This window comes from Rhinoraja longicauda, chromosome 16 (assembly GCF_053455715.1).
Source record: "Rhinoraja longicauda isolate Sanriku21f chromosome 16, sRhiLon1.1, whole genome shotgun sequence".
Classification (NCBI taxonomy): domain Eukaryota; kingdom Metazoa; phylum Chordata; class Chondrichthyes; order Rajiformes; family Arhynchobatidae; genus Rhinoraja; species Rhinoraja longicauda.
In genome coordinates this window covers 18098919-18119195 of record NC_135968.1, presented here as the reverse complement: position 1 = coordinate 18119195, position 20277 = coordinate 18098919, and the positions used below count along the sequence as shown (strand labels likewise).

General features: G+C 47.7%; 2 protein-coding genes across 4 annotated transcripts in view; one reads left to right on the top strand and one right to left on the bottom strand.

Annotated features, from left to right (window-relative positions):
* The first annotated feature begins 271 nt into the window (after positions 1-271).
* st3gal7 (ST3 beta-galactoside alpha-2,3-sialyltransferase 7) lies at positions 272-12897 on the top strand. 3 transcript variants are annotated; one of them, XM_078413332.1, is made up of 8 exons: positions 272-478; positions 1578-1646; positions 2622-2745; positions 5048-5397; positions 6816-7002; positions 7613-7771; positions 8451-8689; positions 12404-12548. In XM_078413332.1, exons 2-8 carry the CDS (start codon positions 1615-1617, stop codon positions 12441-12443), a joined length of 1131 nt encoding a protein of 376 aa, XP_078269458.1. In that variant the 5' UTR covers positions 272-478; positions 1578-1614; the 3' UTR covers positions 12444-12548. The 3 variants fall into 3 exon arrangements, with proteins under 3 accessions (XP_078269458.1, XP_078269460.1, XP_078269459.1); XM_078413334.1 differs by lacking the exon at positions 8451-8689 and having other exon boundaries at positions 12404-12897; XM_078413333.1 differs by having other exon boundaries at positions 8451-12528.
* hps1 (HPS1 biogenesis of lysosomal organelles complex 3 subunit 1) overlaps positions 11980-20277 on the bottom strand; it is a 34331-nt gene continuing 26033 nt past the window's right edge. The window contains exon 17 of the mRNA XM_078413335.1: positions 11980-18625. Within this exon, the coding sequence (XP_078269461.1) occupies positions 18463-18625 (163 nt within the window). The 3' untranslated portion in view covers positions 11980-18462. The remainder of the gene's footprint in view (positions 18626-20277) is intronic.

The window sequence follows — 20277 nt, the reverse complement described above, 5'->3', positions numbered from 1 at the left end:
GTAGTTCGGAGCTTATTTTGAGGTCATGGTGTTTAATAGCATGATGGCTGTGGGGAGGTCCTGCGTAGATTAATATTTGACAGCTGATTTAGTGGAAAAACACTGTTGATGATTGACTGAAGGGGCAGCAGGTTGTTGAGTGGGGAACCTCACAGTCCGTGTTGATCGGAGCCTGAGCTCGGAGACAGGACACAGGCTCGGCAGGGCCGTCGATGGACAGGCAGGGGCTGAATCCCCAGCACAGTTCCACCCCCCCCCCCCCCCCACCACCCCCCACCAGCTAACATCAGCGCACAACACGCAGCGCACAGTTGCTGTTCACTTGGGATGATCAGAGCGCTGCACCTCCCGCCGAAGCCAGCTATTTTGTGACAAATCCATTGAGAAGGGGCTTCCTGAAAGCGATTTTGTCGGGAAAAGAGAGGATCCACAAACTGACTATCGTAGACTGGGTGAGATCGTGTCTCTGTGGACCCAGGTTGGTTCATGTTACTTGCGTTTAACGCCATTCCCTTATTTATGTATCTGTACACTGTAAATGAGTCGATTGTAATCATGTATATAACAAGCTTTTCACTGTCCCTCGGTTCACGTGACAATAAACTAAAGTAAACTAACCCAAGCTTGACGGGTCCAAACATCCATCTGGGTAGCCTGGTACAGAAGTAATGCTTTACTGACGTGTACTTCGGGATCTTTTGTATACGTTACACTGGGTAATAAACTCAATAACCTCTGGTGCAGAATACAACGAGTAACTCAGCGGACCAGGCTTCATCTCTGGGGAACCCGAATAGGAGACGGTTTGGGCCAGGACTCTTCTTCAGACCCAACCTAAAACATCATTGAGAATGATCAGCCATGATCACATTGAATGGCGGTGCTGGCCAAATGGCCTCCTCCTGCACCTATTGTATATTGTCTATTGTCACCTATCCATGTTTTCCAGAGATATTGCCTGACCCGCTGAGTTACTCCAGCGCTTTGCAGATGCGGTTTTACAAAACAGAGGCAGAAATTGCTGGATCAACTCAGCAGGTCAAGTCAAGTCAAGTCAATTTTATTTGTATAGCACATTTAAAAACAACCCACGTTGACCAAAGTGCTGTACATCTGTTTAGGTACTAAGGAAAAAAATGAAACATACAGTAGCACGCAAACATAACAGCACATACAAAAACAGTTCACAGCGCTTCCTCAATGGGCCTCAGACGCTAGGGAGTAGGTCAGGCAGCAGCTACGGAGAACATGGAGAGACAACGTGGTCGGGTCTGAAGAAGGGTCCTGACTCAAAACGTCACCTATCCACGTTATCCAGTGGTCGTCTTTGGAGTGTGGGGGGAAACTGACGCACCCAGAGAAAACCCACGCGGAAAACGTACATACTCCGTGTGGACAGCGCCCGTAGTCAGGATCAAACCCGAGTCTCTGGCGCTGTGAGGCAACAACTCTACCGCTGCACCACCCTGCCAGCACCCTCAGGGTGGATCATGAGTTGTAACTGAACCATTACGAGGCCATCGCGAGAAGGACAAATCGTCTGAAGTTTGTGTCTCTTTTCTAAACGTTTATTCCAGATTCCTACTGGGCTGAACAGATGCAATTCCGGTAAAGATGGATCCTCCTAGAAGGTGCTTGAGTGAGAGGTAGGCACGTTTGTTGGGAACGAGTCAAACATCTGCGCCTCACCTGCACTCATCCACTGGTTCCTTCCCCTTGTACCATCTTCACTGTCCTCTTCCTCGTCTGGGCTTACCCCCCCCCCCCCCCCCTTCATCCGTTCCTCATCCTGCATTATCTCCTCATCTCACCCCATTTCATCAACTCTCCCACTTTCAATCACCCCCCATCTAGCTCAATCTCCCCATTATCTCTCCCACATCCATCTCCTCCTCCATATCCCATCGTCTCTCCCACGTCTGCCTCCATATCCCCATCACCCCTCACAGGGGTGGGAACACTCACAACGTTTAAGAGGCATTTGGATGGGCACTTGAAATGCTACAACATTCAGGGCTACGGTCCAATTGCGGGAAAATGGGATTAAAATTAGACTGTGTTTGGTAACGGGCGGCACGGACGCGATGGGCCGAAGGGCCTCTTTCTGTGCTGTAGGACACTATGACTCTATGACATCTGCCCCCATCATCCCCTCACACATCTGCCCCCATCACCCCTCACACATCTGCCCCCATCATCCACATAGAAACATAGAAAATAGGTGCAGGAGTAGGCCATTCGGCCCTTCGAACCTGCACCGCCATTCAATATGATCATGGCTGATCATCCAACTCAGTATCCTGTACCTGCCTTCTCTCCATACCCCCTGATCCCTTTAGCCACAAGGGCCACATCTAACTCCCTCTTAAATATAGCCAATGAACTGGCCTCAACTACCTTCTGTGGCAGAGAATTCCACAGATTCACCACTCTCTGTGTGAAAAAAAACACACCCTATCATCTCCCATATCTGTCCTCTCCCCATCATCTCTCCCACGTCTGGCTTAATCTCCCCACCATCTTCACCACATCATGCTCTCGCAGCTGTGCCTCCCTCTTGGTTATACCTTGACCCCTCACCGTGATTCTGGTTTGCTTCTTCCCCCCACCCCCCCACATAGACTGCGATCCCTGCTGGGGTCTCTGCTGCTGCTCTCCCTGTGTTACCTGTTGCTGCTGCTACCGGCCTACCAGAAGCGTCAGGACCTCTGGCAGCTCTACGGCATGTCGGCCGATCGCATGGCGGTGCGTGGTGAGCGGGGGGGAGTCGCGGGCGAGGTGGGGGCGGGGGGCGAGGGGGGGGGGGAGCTGGCGCAGGGACGACATAGATGGAGGTAGAGGATGGGAGATCTCCGAGGCATTGATTAGGCAATGGGCGTAAGTGATGGGACCACCAAATGCACTCATCCAGGGCAGGCCCAACACCATGATTGGCAGGGCTCTGGGAGTGTTGTAGAGCAGAGGGATCCCAGAATACAGGTATAGAGTTCCCTGAAAGTGGTGTCGCAGATAGACAGGGAGTGTGGTAGAGCAGAGGGATCCCAGAATGCAGGTACATAGTTCCCAGAAAGTTGTGTCGCAGGTAGACAGGGAGTGTTGTAGAGCAGAGGGATCTAAGGAGTGCAGGTACATAGTTCCCAGAAAGTTGTGTCGCAGGTAGACGGGGAGTGTTGTAGAGCAGAGGGATCTAAGGAGTGCATAGAGTTCCCAGAAAGTTGTGTCGCAGGTAGACAGGGAGCGTTGCAGAGCAGTGGGATGTAAGGGCGCAGGTACATAGTTCCCTGAAAGTGGTGTCACATGTAGATAGGGACCGTTTAGAGCAGAGGGATCTAAGAATACAGGTACATCGTTCCTTAAAAGTGATGTCACAGGTAGATAGGATGGTCAAGAACGCTTTCAGCACTTTAGACTTTAGAGACGGTAGTCCACAGAGCTCAGCGGGTAGTCCACAGAGCTCAGCGGGTAGTCCACAGAGCTCAGAGGACTATCAGAACACAGCTACCAGCCTTGGAGGACATCTACAACACACGATGCCTCAGAAAAGCCACCAGCATTCACAAAGACTCCTCACACCCCTGCAATGGTAATTCTACCATCGGGCAGATGGTACAAGGCCTTCTACGCCCGCACCTCCAGACTCAGGAACAGCTTCATCCCCAGGGCCATAGCTGCTCTGAACCGGTCCTGCTGAGCCGGATGGTCACATCGCACAGTGAACAGACCTACTTGAACTTTATACTGTTTTAAACTGTTTCTATTTTGTCACACAGGGTTGTATAAATTTATACTGATTAGCTAATTAATTTATTGCATCGTATGGAAGCCGCATTCCCAATCTCGTTGTACACCTGTACAATGGCAATAAAGATATTGTGGCGGATCGGGCCACTCCTTGGGTCAGCCCCCTCGTTACGTGACGGACAGGGAGAGGGGTTAAAAGCCAGACCAAGGGAAGGAGTAGCTATTCCCTAGGAGAACTACGCTGTGGGCAGGAGCTCACAGCCTAATAAAGAATCTCACAAAACACTGCCTGGCGTCTTGCCTTTCTCTGGCCTCCGCCAGGCCACTACATTGGTGACCTCGACGGACATCACACGTCGTGATGTCAAACAATAATGGACAACCCGGTCCTGCCGCCCTCGCGCAACCCGGTCCTGCCGCCCTCGGTCTTGCCGACCTCGAGGCCGTCGCCCTCAAACTCCCGACCCTGTGGACCGAAGAGCCTGAGGTCTGGTTCCAGCAGGCAGAGGTACAGTTTGCTGTGCGAGGGGTAACTAAGGCCACTACAATATATTGTATTGTATTGTATTGTCTGAAGGAGGGTCCCGACCCGAAACGCCACCTATCCACGTTATCCAGTGATGCTGCCTGACTTGCTGAGTTACTCCAGCACTTTGTGTTATTGTTTGTAAACTAGCATCTGCAGTTTCTCGTTTTTACATTCTAAACAAAAATTGTGGCGGCATGTTGGCGCAGCGGTAGAGTTGCCGCCCCACAGCGCCAGAGACCCGGGCTCCATCCTGACTACGGGTACTGTCTGTACGGAGTTTGTACCTTCTCCCCGTGACCTGCGTGGGTTTTCTCAGGGAGCTCCGGCTTCCTCCCTCACTTCAAAGACGTACAGGTTTGTAGGTTAATTGGCTTCTGTAAATTGTTCATAATGTGCAGGATAGTGCTAGTGCTAGTGTGTGGTGTGAGCGCTGGCCCCGGTGGGACCAATGTGATCGCTGGCCCCGGTGGGCCGAAGGACCTGTTTCCGTGCTTTATCTCTAAAGTCTAAAATCCTTTAGAAATCTGAGGGGTGACTTTTACACACAAAGGGTGGTGGGTGTATGGAACAAGCTGCCAAAAGAGACATTTAAGAAACAGTTAGACAAGTACATGGATAGGACAGGTTTGGAGGGATATGGACCAAATGTGGGCAGGTGGGACTAGTGCAGCTGGTACATGTTGCCAGTGTGGGCAAGTTGGGCTGAAGGACCTGTTTCCACGCGGTAGCATTCTATGACTCTATGGCTCTATGACTCCACTCGTTCTCTCTCTGCAGCACCTTCACAACAAGTCTCAGAGGATAGTTTCCAGCCACTGCAAGGTGAACTTCAGCCGCACCAGACTCACCGAGCTGTATCCAAGGAAAGCTCTTGGCAGTGTCCCGGTCTTCATGGGATGGGGCTCGACCTCACTCCCGGGCAGCGGGAGGTACGAGCCACCCTTCGGGTTCAGAGGATGCGAAGAGCAGCTACGGGAAACCCTGGAGATGCTGCCGGAGGCTTCTGGAGAGATTCCTGAGGAGCCGGCGCTGTCTGGCTGCAGGAGATGCGTGGTGGTGGGGAATGGAGGCATCCTGGCTGGAAGCCGGCTCGGACCGTACATTGACCAGCACAGCATCGTTATCAGGTGACAGCACCTCCAGCAGTCTCAGCTCGTGGGCAGCGTCGGTGGTGCAGTCATGGTGTCCGTAAAGGCATGGTGTCCATGCAGTCATACATCATGACTCAACTCATTCGGCCCAACTCACTCATACTGACCACAAAGTCCTACCTAAGCCTCTCCCACTTGCCCATATCCCTTGAAACCTTTCCTCTCTATGTACCTGTTCAAATATCTTTTAAATGCTGTTAGTCTACCTGTCTCAACTACCTCCGCCAACATTTCCGTCACCTACAACAGGACCCCACCACTGGCCATATCTTCCCATCCCCTCCCCTTTCTGCATTCCGCAGAGACCGTTCCCTCCGTAACTCCCTGGTCCACTTGTCCCTTCCTACCCAAACCACCCCAACCCCGGGCACTTTCCCCTGCAACCGCACGAGATGCAACACCTGTCCCTTTACCTCCCCCCTCAACTCCATCCAAGGACCCAAACAGTCTTTCCAAGTGAGACAGAGGTTCACCTGCACCTCCTCCAACCTCATCTATTGCATCCGCTGCTCTAGATGTCAGCTTATTTACATCGGCGAGACCAAACGCAGGCTCGGCGATCGCTTCGCTCAACACCTGCGCTCGGTCCGCGTTGGCCAATCTGATCTCCCGGTGGCCGAGCACATCAACTCCCCCTCCCATTCCCAGTCTGACCTTTCTGTCATGGGCCTTCTCCAGTGCCATATTGAGGCCCACCGGAAATTGGAGGAACAGCACCTCATATTTCGCCTGGGCAGTTTGCAGCCCAGTGGTATGAACATTGACTTCTCCAACTTTAGATAGTTCCTCTGTCCCTCTCTTCCCCTCCCCCTTCCCAGATCTCCCTCTATCTTCCTGTCTCCACCTATATCTTCCTTTGTCCCGCCCCCCTGACATCAGTCTGAAGAAGGGTCTCAACCCAAAACGTCACCCATTCCTTCTCTCCCGAGATGCTGCCTGACCTACTGAGTTACTCCAGCATTTTGTAAATAAATACCTTCGATATTGTACCAGCATCTGCAGTTATTTTCTTTTACTCTTCTATCAGCTCGTTCCATTTACCAACCACCCTCTGTGTAAAAAGGTTGCCCCTCTGGTTCCTATTAAGTCTTTCCCCCTTCTCACCTTAACCCTGAGCTCTCAAGTTCTTGATTCTCCTACTCTGGGTAAAAGACTCTGTGCATTCACCCTGTCCATTCCCCTCATGATTTTATACACCTCTGTAAGATCCCTTATCCTCTCCACGTTCACTCTATCCAGGCGTTTCACCATACATTCAACTTTATCAAGGCCTTTCACTATTCGAGATTAGTTAGATTAATTTATCTTAATATAAAGGATTATTGAAAGAAGTGCAAGCTTGCGAAATGTTCTTGGTGACGGAGATTTTCTCTCTCTCCCTCCTCCCGCATTAGACTGAATAACGGGCCGGTGTCGGATCACGCACGGGACGTGGGTACCAAGACCACGCTGCGGATTGCGTACCCAGAGGGTGCTCTCAAGTCTCCCCAGGATTACGATCCCGCCTCGCTGCTGGTGCTGGCAACGTTCAAATGCATGGACCTGACATGGTTAAAGGCCATGGTCAGGAAGGTGCCACTGGTAACTGCTCATGTCTAGTTTAGTTTATTATTGCCACTTGTACCAAGGTACGGTGAAAGGCTTTTGTTGGCGTGCTATCCGGTCAAAGATGAGACTATGCAAGATTACAATGAAGCCAATGTGGACCAGTAAAATTATAAATTGTCCCTAGCGTGTAGGATAGTGCTAGTGTACAGGTGATCAATGGTTGGCGCGGACTCAGTGGGCCGAAGGGCCTGTTTACACACTGTATCTCTAAAGTCTAAAGAGATGGGAGCAAGATTTGCAAAAAGACTTTGCAGTCTTCAAGAGCTCGCTGAGGCGGCACAGTAGGACAGCTGTAGAATTGTTTCCTCACAGCGCCAGACACTTGAATTCGATCCTGACTATGGGTGCTGTCCGTGCGGAGTTTGCATGTTCTCCCTGTGACCGTGTGGGTTTTCTCCGGGTGGTCCGGTTTCCTCCTAGTCCCACGGTGTGCAGGTTTGTAGGTTAATTTGCTTCTAAAAATGGTCCTTAGTATGTAGGATATAACTAGTGTAAGGCGTGATCATTGGGCGGTGCAGACTCCATGGCCTGAAGGGCCTGTTTCCATGCTGTGTCTCTAAACTAGTCTGTTTGCCCTCTCCAGAACCATTGGCAGAAGATGTGGTTTTGGCAATCGGTGCCCGATCTGATTCCTTTGGAACCACACAATTACCGGATATTAAATCTGGACATTATTCGGGAAACAGCGATGAACTACCTGGGCTTTCTGGAACCATCCTCCAGGCTGTGGAGATGGAAACAGGTACAACTTTCACTCTCCACAGATTCACCACCCTCTGGCTAAAGAAATTCCTCCTCATCTCCTTTGTAAAGGTACATCCTTTCCATATCTCCATTCTGAAGGTATGTCCTATACCTGTAGTCCTAATCCCTCTGCTCTAGAGCACTCCCCAGGCCCGCCACCTGGTGGCGAATCTGGGGAATTCATTGCCACAGACGGCAGTGGAGGCCAAGTCATTGGGTATTTTGAAGGCAGACATTGACAGGTTCTTGGTGTGTAATGGTAGCAAGGGTTACGGGGAGATGGCAGTAGACTCGATAGACCGAATGGCCTAATTCTGCCCCTTTGAGCTATGAACTACTGTTCACTGTGAATGTCCTGTCCTACTCTGCCCAGTAAGATCTCATCTTACTCCTTTAGTCCTATATCCCTCTGGTCGACAGCACTCCCCAGGGCCCTACCATTCACTGTGAAGGTCCTCGCCTGCCAGACCTCAGAGCAGCTTGACAGATTCTTGATTAATACGGGTGTCAGGAGTTATGGGTGATTAATACGGGTGTCAGGGGTAATGAGGAGAAGGCAGAATGGGGTTGAGTGGGAAAGGCAGAGTAGACATGGTAGGCAGAATGGTCTAATTCTGCTCCTATAACCTCCGAACTGCCCAGCACTGATGTAACTCTCGTTGGTGTTTTTTGCTCAGATGGTTCCAACACTGGGAGTGACCTCGGTCGTCACTGCCTTACACCTCTGTGATGAGGTGAACCTGGCTGGCTTTGGCTACGACATGCACCACCTCGATCTACCTCTACACTACTATGAGGCTATCCGCATGGATGCCATGAATGCTCAGGCTGTGCATAACGTCAACCAAGAGAAGCTCTTCCTGGCTGCTTTAGTGAAGGGGAAGGTCGTCAATGACCTTACGGAGGGGGTCAGCTGGTAGGACATCTACTCAACATCTTGCTAAATGCAGGCAACTGTGTAGAAGGAAGGAAATACAGATGCTGGTTTACCAAGGAACAAAGTGGATGTGGAGAGGATGTTTCCATTAGTGGGAGAGTCTAGGACCAGAGTTCACGGCCTCAGAATAAAAGGAGGTACCTGTAGAAAGGAGATGAGGAGGAATTTCTTTAGTCAGAGGGTGGTGAATCTGTGGAATTCATTGCCACAGGCAGCTGTGGAGGCCAAGTCAATGGATATTTTCAAGTCTGAGTTGACAGATTCTTGATTGGCACGGTATCAGGGGTTATGGGGAGAAAGCAGGAGAATGAGGTTGAGAGGGAAAGATAGATTAGCCATGATTGAATGGCAGAGTAGACTTGGGCCGAATGACCTAATTCTGCTCCTATAACTTATGAAAGTGCTGGAGTAATAGCAGCTCAGGCAGTATCCCTGCAGAACAGGGATAAGTGATGTTTCAGGCCAGGACCCCTCTTCAAACTGTAGTAAAGGGAAGAAAGCTGGAAAAGAGAGGTTGGGGCATTACAAAGCCTTACAAGTCACTGAAAGTTGGCGTGCAGGTACAGCAGGCAGTCAAGAAAGCTAATGGAATGTTGGCCTTCATAACAAGAGGATTTCAGTATAGGAGTAAAGAGGTTCTTCTGCAGTTGTATAGGACCCTGGTAAGACCACATCTGGAGTATTGTGTACAGTTTTGGTCTCCTAATTTGTGGAAGGATATCCATGTAATTGAGGCAGTGCAGCGTAAGTTCATGAGATTGATCCCTGGGATGGCGGGACTGTCATATGAGGAAAGATTGAAAAGACTAGGCTTGTATTCACTGGAGTTTAGAAGGATGAGAGGGGATCTTATAGAAACATATAAAATTATAAAAGGACTGGACAAGCAAGATGCAGGAAAAATGTTCCCAATGTTGGGCGAGTCCAGTACCAGGAGCCACTGTCTTAGAATAAAGGGGAGGCCATTTAAAACTGAGGTGAGAAGAAACCTTTTCACCCAGAGAGTTGTGAATTTGTGGAATTCTCTGCCATAGAGGGCAGTGGAAGCCAAATCACTGGATGGTTTTAAGACCGTTAGATAGAGCTCTAGGGGCTAGTGGAATCAAGGGATATGGGGAGAAGGCAGGCACGGGTTATTGATTGGGAATGATCAGCCATGATCACAATGAATGGCGGTGCTGGCTCAAAGGGCCGAATGGCCTCCTCCTGCACCTATTTTCTATGTTTCTAAGTCATAGGTGGATACAGATGAAGGGCCAGGGGGAGAGGTGATTGGTAGATTGGTGGAGTGAGTGAAAAAGATTAGAAGTATAAAAGAATCAAAAAGTGTGTCAGACAAGGAGAGAAGGGGAAGAGTGAAATGTAAAGCCGGAGGGGGGATATGGGTGGGAGAGGACAGAGGGAAAGGGAGGAGCGGAAAGAGACAATAGACAATAGGTGCAGGAGTAGACCATTCGGCCCTTCGAGTCAGCACCACCATTCAATGTGATCATGGCTGATCATTCACAATCAGTACCCCGTTCCTGCCTTCTCCCCATACCCCTTGACTCCGCTATCCTTAAGAGCTCTATCTAGCTCTCTCTTGAATGCATTCAGAAACTTGGCCTCCACTGCCTTCTGAGGCAGAGAATTCCACAGATTTACAACTCTCTGACTGAAAAAGGTTTTTCCTCATCTCTGTTCTAAATGGCCTACCCCTTATTCTTAAACTGTGGCCCCTGGGACGGATAAAAGAGGACGGATAAAGGGGAATCGTGGGTGTCGGGGATGGGGGATGAGTGTATATAGAGGAGGGGCAAAGAATGTGACCTTCAATGATGCAGATAAGAGAGGATTAACGGGCAGCTTTACAAACATTACTAAGATATGAAAAAGGCACAAAGTACTGGAGTACTTTGCAGCAGGTCAGGCAGCATCTCTGGAGAATATGGATAGGTGCCATTTTGGGTTAGGCCTGAAGAAGTGTCCCAACTCAAAACATCACCTGTCCGGGTTCTCAAGAGATGTTGCCTGACCCACTGAGTTACTCCAGCACTTTGTCTATTTTTGTAAACCACCATCTGCAGTTCCTTGTATCAACGTTTTACTAAGGTACGAGTTTGTCAGTTAACCAATCTTTATTGAGGAACATTGAAATGTTTTGTGCAACTCGGGGCAAGTCTAAGGTCGTCCAAAGGCTCGATGACTGGTCTTAATATCTATCAGTTGTTTGTTCACATGCTGGGTTAAAAGGACTGTTTATAAATTCTCTGTACAAAATAAAATATTACAATTATTGCAACTGTTCTGGCAAACCAATTAACTATAAGATTCTGATGAATGCTAGATTTGGACAAAGCATTGGACTGCAGATCAAGTAGTCCTTAGTAACGGATAGGAAAGATATGGGGCAAATGCAGTTAGATGAAGCATCTTGGTCAGCATGTTTCTGTGCTATATGACTCCAGTTCTTTGCTACAAGGTATTGTGTAGCTATTTACACCCATTCAACTTTGTGTTTACAATTAAAAAAACATTGGACAGATATGGATAAGAAGGGGAAAGAGGGCTATGGCCCAAATGCAGGCAAATGGACGCCCAATACCCAACTTGGTCGGCGTGGATAAGGTGGGCCGAAGGGCCGATTTCTGTGCTGTACAACTCTGACACTAATTATTAACACAGCGGTTAGAAAGGATATACAGTAAAATTGAAGAAGAGTGTGCAGTAACTAACTGGCAAAGCGGTGCAGCTGGTAGAGCTGCTGCCTCACAGCACCAGAGACCCAGGTTCGATCCAGACCTTGGGTACAGTCTGATGGTGGAGTTTGCACATTCTCCAAGAGACTGCATCCGTTTTCTCTGGGCGCTCAGGTTTCCCCCCACATCCCAAAGATCTGCAGGTTTATAAGCTAACTGGCTTTTTCTGTAAATTGTCTCTAGTGCGTAGGATAGAACTAGTGTATGGAGATCGCAAGTTAATTGGCCTCTGTAAAATTACCTCAAGTGTGTAGGGAGTGGATGCGAAACTGAGATAGCATTGTACAAGTGAACGGGGGATCGATGGTTAGCATGGACACAGTGGGCCGAACAATTTGTTGACATGCTGCATCACAAAACTAAACAAAAGCATTATAAATTTATTGATTTGCTAATGTAATCCTACCGTTCCATTACAAGGAGAACCCAATTTCAATAGTACATTGATAATAACAAGTAGCAATATCCTACGTACTAGAGACAATTTATAATTTTTACCGAAGCCAATTAAGCTGCAAAACTACGTCTTTGGAGTGTGGGAGGAAACTGGAGCACCCGGAGAAAACCCACGCAGTGACAGGGAGAACAAACTCCACACAGGCGCACCCAGTCAGGATCTGGCGCTGTTAGGCAACAACTCTACCACTCCACCACTGTGTCACCCAATGAAAATAAACTGGATGGACTTTCAAGTAGAAGCTGTGGAAGGCAATCATTTTTAAGGGTCACATGTTATCCCATTTTCACATCTAGCTGAACTAATTTAGAGTGAAAAATGTCTGCCCTCTGTAGCTTTCTGATAAACCTCCAAGTAAATTTTCTTGCATGATGTACGTGGACTTTATTAGTCAAGATCACTGGAGAAATAGCAGATCCTGTATCAGACTTTATCATCGTATCGCTCATCTCTTCTACACTCAGGCAATCTAATTTCTTACCTATTTTCTATTATCAGGAAGCGACAGCAGAAATTACTGTTTTTGATGCAGCCCTGACCATCACCCAAATCATCCTCCCTTCCACTGACCTCGTCCACGCTTCATGCTGCCTCAGCAGGGCCACCAGTATAATCAAGGATCGGTCTCACCTTGTCTGTTCCTCTTTCCCATCAGAAACAGAAGTGTGAAAACCCACACCTCCAGATTCAGTTCAGTTTATTGTCACGAGGTACAGGGAAAAGCTTTTGTTGCGTGCTAACCAGTCAAGGACTCTTTCTTCCCAGCTGTTATCAGGCAACTGAACCACCCTATCACCAAGTATAGAGCGGACCTGACCTCCCATCTGCCTCATTTGAGACCATCGGACTTTACCTTGCACTAAATGTAATTCCCTTTATCCTGTAACAGTACACTGTGGACGGCTTCATTGTGATCATGTATAGATTTTCTGCGACTAGATAACACACGAAAAAAGGTTTTCACTGTAACTCGGTACATGTAACAATAATAAACTACATTTAAATTTGTGACCTTTCGACAATACACAATTTCTCAACATCAAAATATCGTCAATGTTCAAGGTGAGAAGAAGCAGTGTTTATTTTATTGTATTGATCATGTTTATTGACATGCAAAACTAATTTAATTTCATAAAAATAACCAATCACGGTATCTCTCTTGGATGCAGCAGCAGCTCCGAGCTCACCAGCTGTTCTGCTTGGTCCAAAGGTCTTTTTGACATAACAAATATTTAATGAGTATATAACTTCATATTACAACCTCCGCAATAACTGAGTTGCTGTGAAATATTCAAAATAGTTCTTGCGTTACTGATTAACTGGGCAAAGGTCATCGTCACAAAAGAAGGGAGGTGGGGGGGGGGGAAGAGAGACAGAGACAGAGAGAGACACAGAGAGTGCACACAGATGGGGGCTGTCGTCTGAGAGAGAGCGAGAGAGGAGTCCCGAGAAATGCGAGGGGAACCCGGTGAGTAAGACACATAGAGAGAGAGAGAGAGAGAGAGAGAGAGGGCCATGAATTTACCATAGCCCCAGAAAGCCGTAACAGCCTGAGAAATCTCGTGACTGAAAAAGCCCGAGGCTGGTAGACCGAACCCGAGGCCCGAACCCAAGAAAGCCTGCACTACCAGAACTTACTTAATTTTACTCAAAAATAGCCGCATCTGGGATGAACCCCTGAAAAACTATACCTAAAAGTGGGACAGTATGAAACACGAAAACTCGGAAGAAAAAAAAGGAGAAAAATAAATGAATGAAATAAATGAAAATGCTGCAGACAGATCAGAGCAGCACAGCATGCAGAGCACAGAGCTGGGAAATGGTATATCCGCCTAAATCCAAAATCGAACACGCAAAAGAAAAACATAAGGAGAAAATTCTCCAGGAAAACCCGGAGGTCCTCTACGTTGATTACGTCAGACATCGAGGGAGTAACAACATTCTTCACTAACTACATCCATTCCGGGAGGGACACTCTGCTCGAAAACTACCCACATGTCCATAGAGAGGGTATCGGACATGGGGGCAGACTGAAAGTATGTAAAGATCAAAGCCTAGACAATGATGACCCTCTCCTTACTATTTCCTACTACAATAGGGGTAAGATCGTGATACAGGGAAATACAGAAAACTTGGACTCTTTTGAAGAGGTTTTCCTCCTGCTGAAAGAGAAGGTGAATGAAATAAGGACCAATACCCACCAGGATAATTATGAAGACGGGAGCTCACCAGAGACAACTGCCGCCTTGGCCATCTCTGCCCCTCCTACACCTTAGAACTCAAACCGCCAGCAGAGAGAGAGTCTGGCTCAGCTAGAACTTGAATTCACCGAACTCAAACAAGCACAGGCTAAATACTCCCACCAGCTGAAAGAGGACTTCAAACAGCTGATGATGAAAAACGAGACCACCACCTCTGAGATGAAGAGAACTCTGGAAGAACTGAGACAAGAAAACTGTGCACTCCGTGCCCAAATAGCCAAAATGAAGGAGGATATAAATAAGCAAGGAAAAGAATTTAACAAGCAGCTCCAAAATGTCAGGAACAGTGAGGCAGGGGAAGATGGCGGCGCACGCCAGTGCAGCGGCTCTATGCTCTCCAGTTTGGTGTGTCTATTTGCTTATGTCTGCATTTTTAAATCTGTGTGAAGCAGACTATGTGTATAGTCAACAGGGCTTAATCAACATCGGACTAAGCTACAATTTAGTCATCACAAGTGACTTTCAGAGGGTTTACAACATAGAGGGCATCGCTAGACCACAGGGGTCACCTTGGATTGTGAGTTGGACGGCGAAGAGAGAGGAAGCAGAAGCGAGGATGCCGGGCAGGATTACTGGCTAGGCTAAGGAAGCAACCACACAAACCTCCGCTTCCGAGTATTTTCCTCACAAACGCCCAATCTGTCATGGATAAAATGGAGCTGTTGATCGCTTCTAACTCCGTCGTCCGTACCTGCTGTTTGATGATTATAACCGAAAGCTGGTTACACCCGTTAATCCCTGATACTGCAGTGCAACTAGCAGGCCGCACTAGCTACAGGCAGGACAGAAGCAAGGAGTCGGGTAAGAGCAGAGGAGGGGGGCTGTGTGTCTATCCACACAATGACTGGTGTGCCAACAGCAGGATTGTTACCCGACATTGTTGTCCTGATCTTGAAGCTCTCTCAGTTTTATGTAGACCTTTCTATTTACCCCAAGAGCTGAGTGTAGTGGTAGTTACTGCTGTCTACATTCCTCCCGAAGCTAATATTACCATTGCTCTCAGCCACTTACTAGCCATTGTAAGCAAACAGCAGCGAGCCCACCCTGACGGTGCACATATCATAGCAGGGGATTTTAATCAAGCATGTTTTAGAACAGTACTCCCCAACTTTTACCAGCATGTGAAATGTGCAACAAGGGGGAAAAACACTTTAGACCATGTTTACTCAAACGTTACACATGCTTACAGAACTGTAACTCTCCCTCCCCTTGGCCAGACAGACCACCTTTCACTGCTCCTGTTTCCTGCATACACCCCCCTCGGAAGAACAACAAAACCAAGTACCAAAACCATCACAACTTGGCCCGAGGGGGCCCTATCCCAGCTACAGGATTGCTTTGATCACACAGAATGGGATTTATTCGGTCAAGGGGACTTGGAGGAATACACAGAAACTGTGCTTTTTTTACATTAAAAGCTGCATTGACAACGTTACAGTCAATAAACGCATCCGGGTGTTTCCCAATCAGAAACCCTGGATGACGAGGGACGTCCAAACACTTCTTAAAAACTGCAACACCGCCTTCAGGTCAGGTGACCGAGCCCAGTACAGCACCGCGAGAGTTGACCTGAAGAGAGGCATAAAGGAGGCCAAGGTGACCTACAAGAGGAGGATCGAGGACCACCTGTCACACAACAACCCACGAAGAGTGTGGCAACCAACTATAAAGGCAGTACCAACAGCACTGTAAATGCCGACGCAGAGGAGCTTAACCGTTTCTTCGCCCGGTGTGAGGCTAACAGGCCTACTTCTGACTCGCTGCCACCACCCGCCTCTAACACCCACACACTCACACTACAGGAACAGGATGTGAGGCGTGTGCTGAGGTCGGTCAATCCAAGTAAGGCTGCTGGGTCTGATGGAGTACCGAGTAAAGTACTCCAGGCATATGCTGACCAACTTGCTGGGGTCTTCACAAAGATCTTTAACATCTCTGTCACAAGCTATTATACCACCCTGCTTAAAGTCAGCCACTATCATTCTTATTCCCAAAAAAACAGTCCCTGAGGACCTAAATGATTATAGACCGATTGCACTTACACCAGTGATTATGAAGTGCCTCGAGAAACTAGTCTTGCATCACATTAGAACCAGTCTACCTTCCTCCTTCAACCCATATCAGTTTGCCTACAGAGATAACAGATCGACTGAGGACGCCGTAGTCATAGCAACTCACACCGCTTGGAACATCGGGAAAGCTATGCGAGGATGTTATTCATTGATTATCGCTCGGCATTCAATACAATCATTCCAGACATTTTAATCGACAAACTGATTGGCCTAGGCCTCTCACCCTCCATCTGTACATGGATCAAAGACTTTCTCACAAACCGCCCACAGAGTGTTAAAACCTCCCCCATCACACTAAGCACTGGTACACCTCAAGGCTGTGTGCTGAGTCCACTCCTTTACTCCTTATACACCTCTGACTGTACACCCGCCCACCCGTCCAACACAATTATTAAATTTGCTGACGACACAACTGTCGTCGGGCTTATCTTAGGGGGGGACGAGTCAGCATACAGGGATGAGATACAGCGACTGTCAGAGTGGTGTTCGGTAAATAACCTGACACTGAACACAACCAAGACAAAGGAGCTAATACTTGATGTCAGGAGGAAACGGGACGCGGCCCCAGCCCCAGCCCCGGCCCCGCTCTGCATAAATGGGGCGTGGGTGGAAAGGGTGCAGACCTTTACATTCCTAGGAGTCCTCATATCTGAGGACCTCTCCTGGTCGGCCAACACCACTGCAACTGTCAAGAGAGCACAACAGAGACTCCACTTCCTGAGAGTGCTCAGGAGGCACAACACCAGGAAGGAGCTGCTGGTGGCCTTCTATCGGGCGACTATTGAGAGTCGACTGACATCTTGCATGTCAGTGTGGTATGCCAGCTGCTCTGCTGCAAATAAGAAAACGCTCCAAAGAGTGGTAAAAACAGCAGAGAGAATCACCGGCTGCCCACTATGGAGGATATTGCCATCTCACGCCACCTCAGCAGAGCCACTAACATCATTAAAGACTCCACACACCCCGGTCTCCACCTGTTTGAACTATTGCCCTCTGGCAGGCGTTATAGGTCAGCCAAAACACGCACCTCCAGACTAAGAGACAGTTTCTTCCCCAAAGCAATCTGCACACTCAATATGAAAAGCTACTGAGTATTACTCATGCTGCACTCTTCCATGCTGCTACCTAGCTCGCATTTTACCTTACTATCACCATTGTTTATTGATTTTTTGCAATATTGATTATTTATTTATCTTAAGCCCTAGTTAAATAACATTGTTTTAAAATTGTATCCTGTGCTTTTATGTTAGTATATTATGCACCAATGGAGTGGCAATAATAATTTCGTCGTATGCAGTGCTACCAATGACAAATAAAGGCATTCAGTCATTCAGGGGAGGGGGGAGGGAGGGGGAGAGGAAGGGAGGGTGAGAGGGGGAGAGAGAGATGCGTCGAGAGATGGGGAGAAGCAGAGGGTCTACCACCCCCATGTACAGAGTACACATCAGACACCTAGATTTAGTTCCTGTATCTTGCACCAAATGTTATTGGCTTTATCCGCTATCTCTAACATTGTGGATGGTTCAATTGTAATCATGTATAGTCTTTCCGCTGACAGGTTATCACGCAACAAAAGCTTTTCACTGTATCTTGGTGCACGTGACAATAAACTAAACTAAACTATGGCTGAATTCTGACAATTCCTCACCAGTTGCACTCTGCGTCTGCAACTCTTTTGATCCACAATCAATCCAGGATTGAATCTCACCCTCCAGATTGCCCCCAAACCAGATTCGGGACCGGTTAGCAGTACCTAGATTAGGGAGAGCATGAGGGAGGGGGGGAGAATAAATAGTGAAGGAGTCAAACAGATCCGTCCACTGATTCCCCGCTCGTCATTCACCTTAGCTTGTCGTAACCCTCAAACTAAAAATTGAGTGTGTATGCTTAGCAATAACTTGAGCCAAGCCGTTTGATAATTTTCCAGTGGTGTAGATGACTGCATGGATTTTCTCCGGGTGCTCCAGTTTCTTCCCGCATTCAAAAGATTTGTAGGTTAACTGGCTTCTGTAAAGTGTGTAGGATAGTGCTAGTGCTGAAAAAGTGGAATTACATAGAACTAGCGTGAATGGGTGATGGATGATCAGCGTGGACTCGGTGGGTTGAAGGGCCTGCTTCCATGCGGTATCTCTAAAACTAAAACTTCAGCGGGCTAGTCCTCACTATTAACATCCGTTCTCCACAATGAAAAAACATTCTCTGGACGTCCAATGTTGGTCTTGTTTCAGAAGAGGGGGATGCGAGAGGGCTCCCACAACCTGCGTGCCAGATCACAGCATTGCTGAACGATAAAGTCCGCGGGTACCACACCAAGGTGGATGGTGAACAGCTCAAAGCACTTTGTCATTTCCAAGCTGTGGTTCTTGCCATAGTATCGCAGTAGTTTCCTGGGAAGAAAAGAGATCACTGGGTTCAATCACTCCTACATTGGAGTGGAAAACATATAATGAAGCTGTGTATTTTTTAACTGAGGTAATAAAACATGACAAGAACTATCCCACAAATAAATTATTAAACTACTAGGTGTGAACTAGCCATTTGAATATTTGATCTGTGACCTTTATTTGATCTTTTACTTTATTCAATCTACAAATTTATTTTGTCAGTTCAAAAAGTAAAGGTACTACTCTTGGACAAATTTGACGGCACTGTGGCACAGCGGTAGAGTTGCAGCCTTAATTAGCCTTACAGAGTCCCCGGTTCAATCCTGGCTATGGGTGCTGTCTGTACGGAGTTTGTACATTTTCCCTTTGACCATGTGGGTTTTCTCCTGGTGCTCCGGGTTTCTCCCATATTCCAAAGACATACAGATTTGTAGGTCGATTGGCCTCAGTAAAGATTGTAAAATGTCCCTAGTGTGTAGGATAATGCTAGTGTGCGGGGATCGCTGAGTCAGTGCGGACTTGGTGGGCCAAAGGGCCTTTTTCCACATTGTATCTCTAAACTAAACTAACATCAAAAGATGGTGTTCCAGAACACAAACCAAAGAGCAACCCACTGCTCTGCTCTAAATTCGCAGTGCCATGCTACTGAGATTGACTAAAGATTGAATCGGTCAAGCACGACCTTCACTCCAGCTGTAATTAGAGATGGGCATAAATCCTCGCCTCGGAGGAGCTGCTGATCTCCGGGAATGAATATGTTTTAAAATAAGGTCTACAAATTACCCTTTCATTTTTTTGGGGCGGCACCTTGGCGCACATCCCAAAGACATGCGGGTTTAGGAGTTAATTGGCTTCTGTAAATTGTCCCTAGTAAGTAGAACTAGTGATAGACACAAAGTGCTGGAGTAACTCAACAGGTCAGGCAGCATCTCTGGAGAAAAATCATGATTTTTGGGTCGGATTCCCTCTTCACGAAGGTTCATTTGTATAGAACTAGCGTATGGGTGACCACTGGTCGATGGCCGAAGGGCCTGTTTCCACACTGTATCTCTAAACTAAAATCTTGAGCCCATAGCCCCAGGAACTCTGAATATAATGTCACAATTCACCCTGTTTTATCCCTTAATACTCAGATACTTAAACATGATCCTTCATTTTTCTTGACTAAAGAGTCCCAGGCTTTCAGCCTCACCTCAGCCTGCAGCTCAGAAGCACAATTTAAATAACACTGTCAAACATTCTCTTGTACTGGTCTAGTACACTACACTTTTATTACTGCACATGCACACTAGGTTGACACTCCAGTTTACCAGCATGACACTTTACATCTAAATATAAATGATGGTACATTAATGCATAGATAGACACAAAGTGCTGGAGGAACTTAGAGGGTAAGGCAGCATCTCTGGAGAAAATAGGTGTCGTTTAAGGTTAGGACCGTTCTTCAGACTGAAAGTCTTACCCGAAACATAATCTATCACTTTCAGTCTGAAGAAGGGTGCCCACCCAAAATGTTACCTATCACTTTCAATCTCAAGAAGGGTCCCGACCTGAAACGTCACCTATCACTTTCAGTCTGAAGAAGGATCCCAACTCGAAATGTCACCAATCACTTTAAGTCTAAAGAAGGGTCCCAACCCAAAACGTCACCTATC

What these genes read in the sequence shown, in the direction of transcription:
- st3gal7 (XM_078413332.1), top strand. Translation starts at nt 1,615, where the DNA reads ATGGATCCTCCTAGAAGGTGCTTGAGTGAGAG. An exon ending in AGAAGGTGCTTGAGTGAGAG is followed by an intron (nt 1,647 to 2,621) that starts GTAGGCACGTTT and finishes CCCCCCACATAG; the next exon opens with ACTGCGATCCCTGCTGGGGT. An exon ending in CAGCACAGCATCGTTATCAG is followed by an intron (nt 5,398 to 6,815) that starts GTGACAGCACCT and finishes CTCCCGCATTAG; the next exon opens with ACTGAATAACGGGCCGGTGT.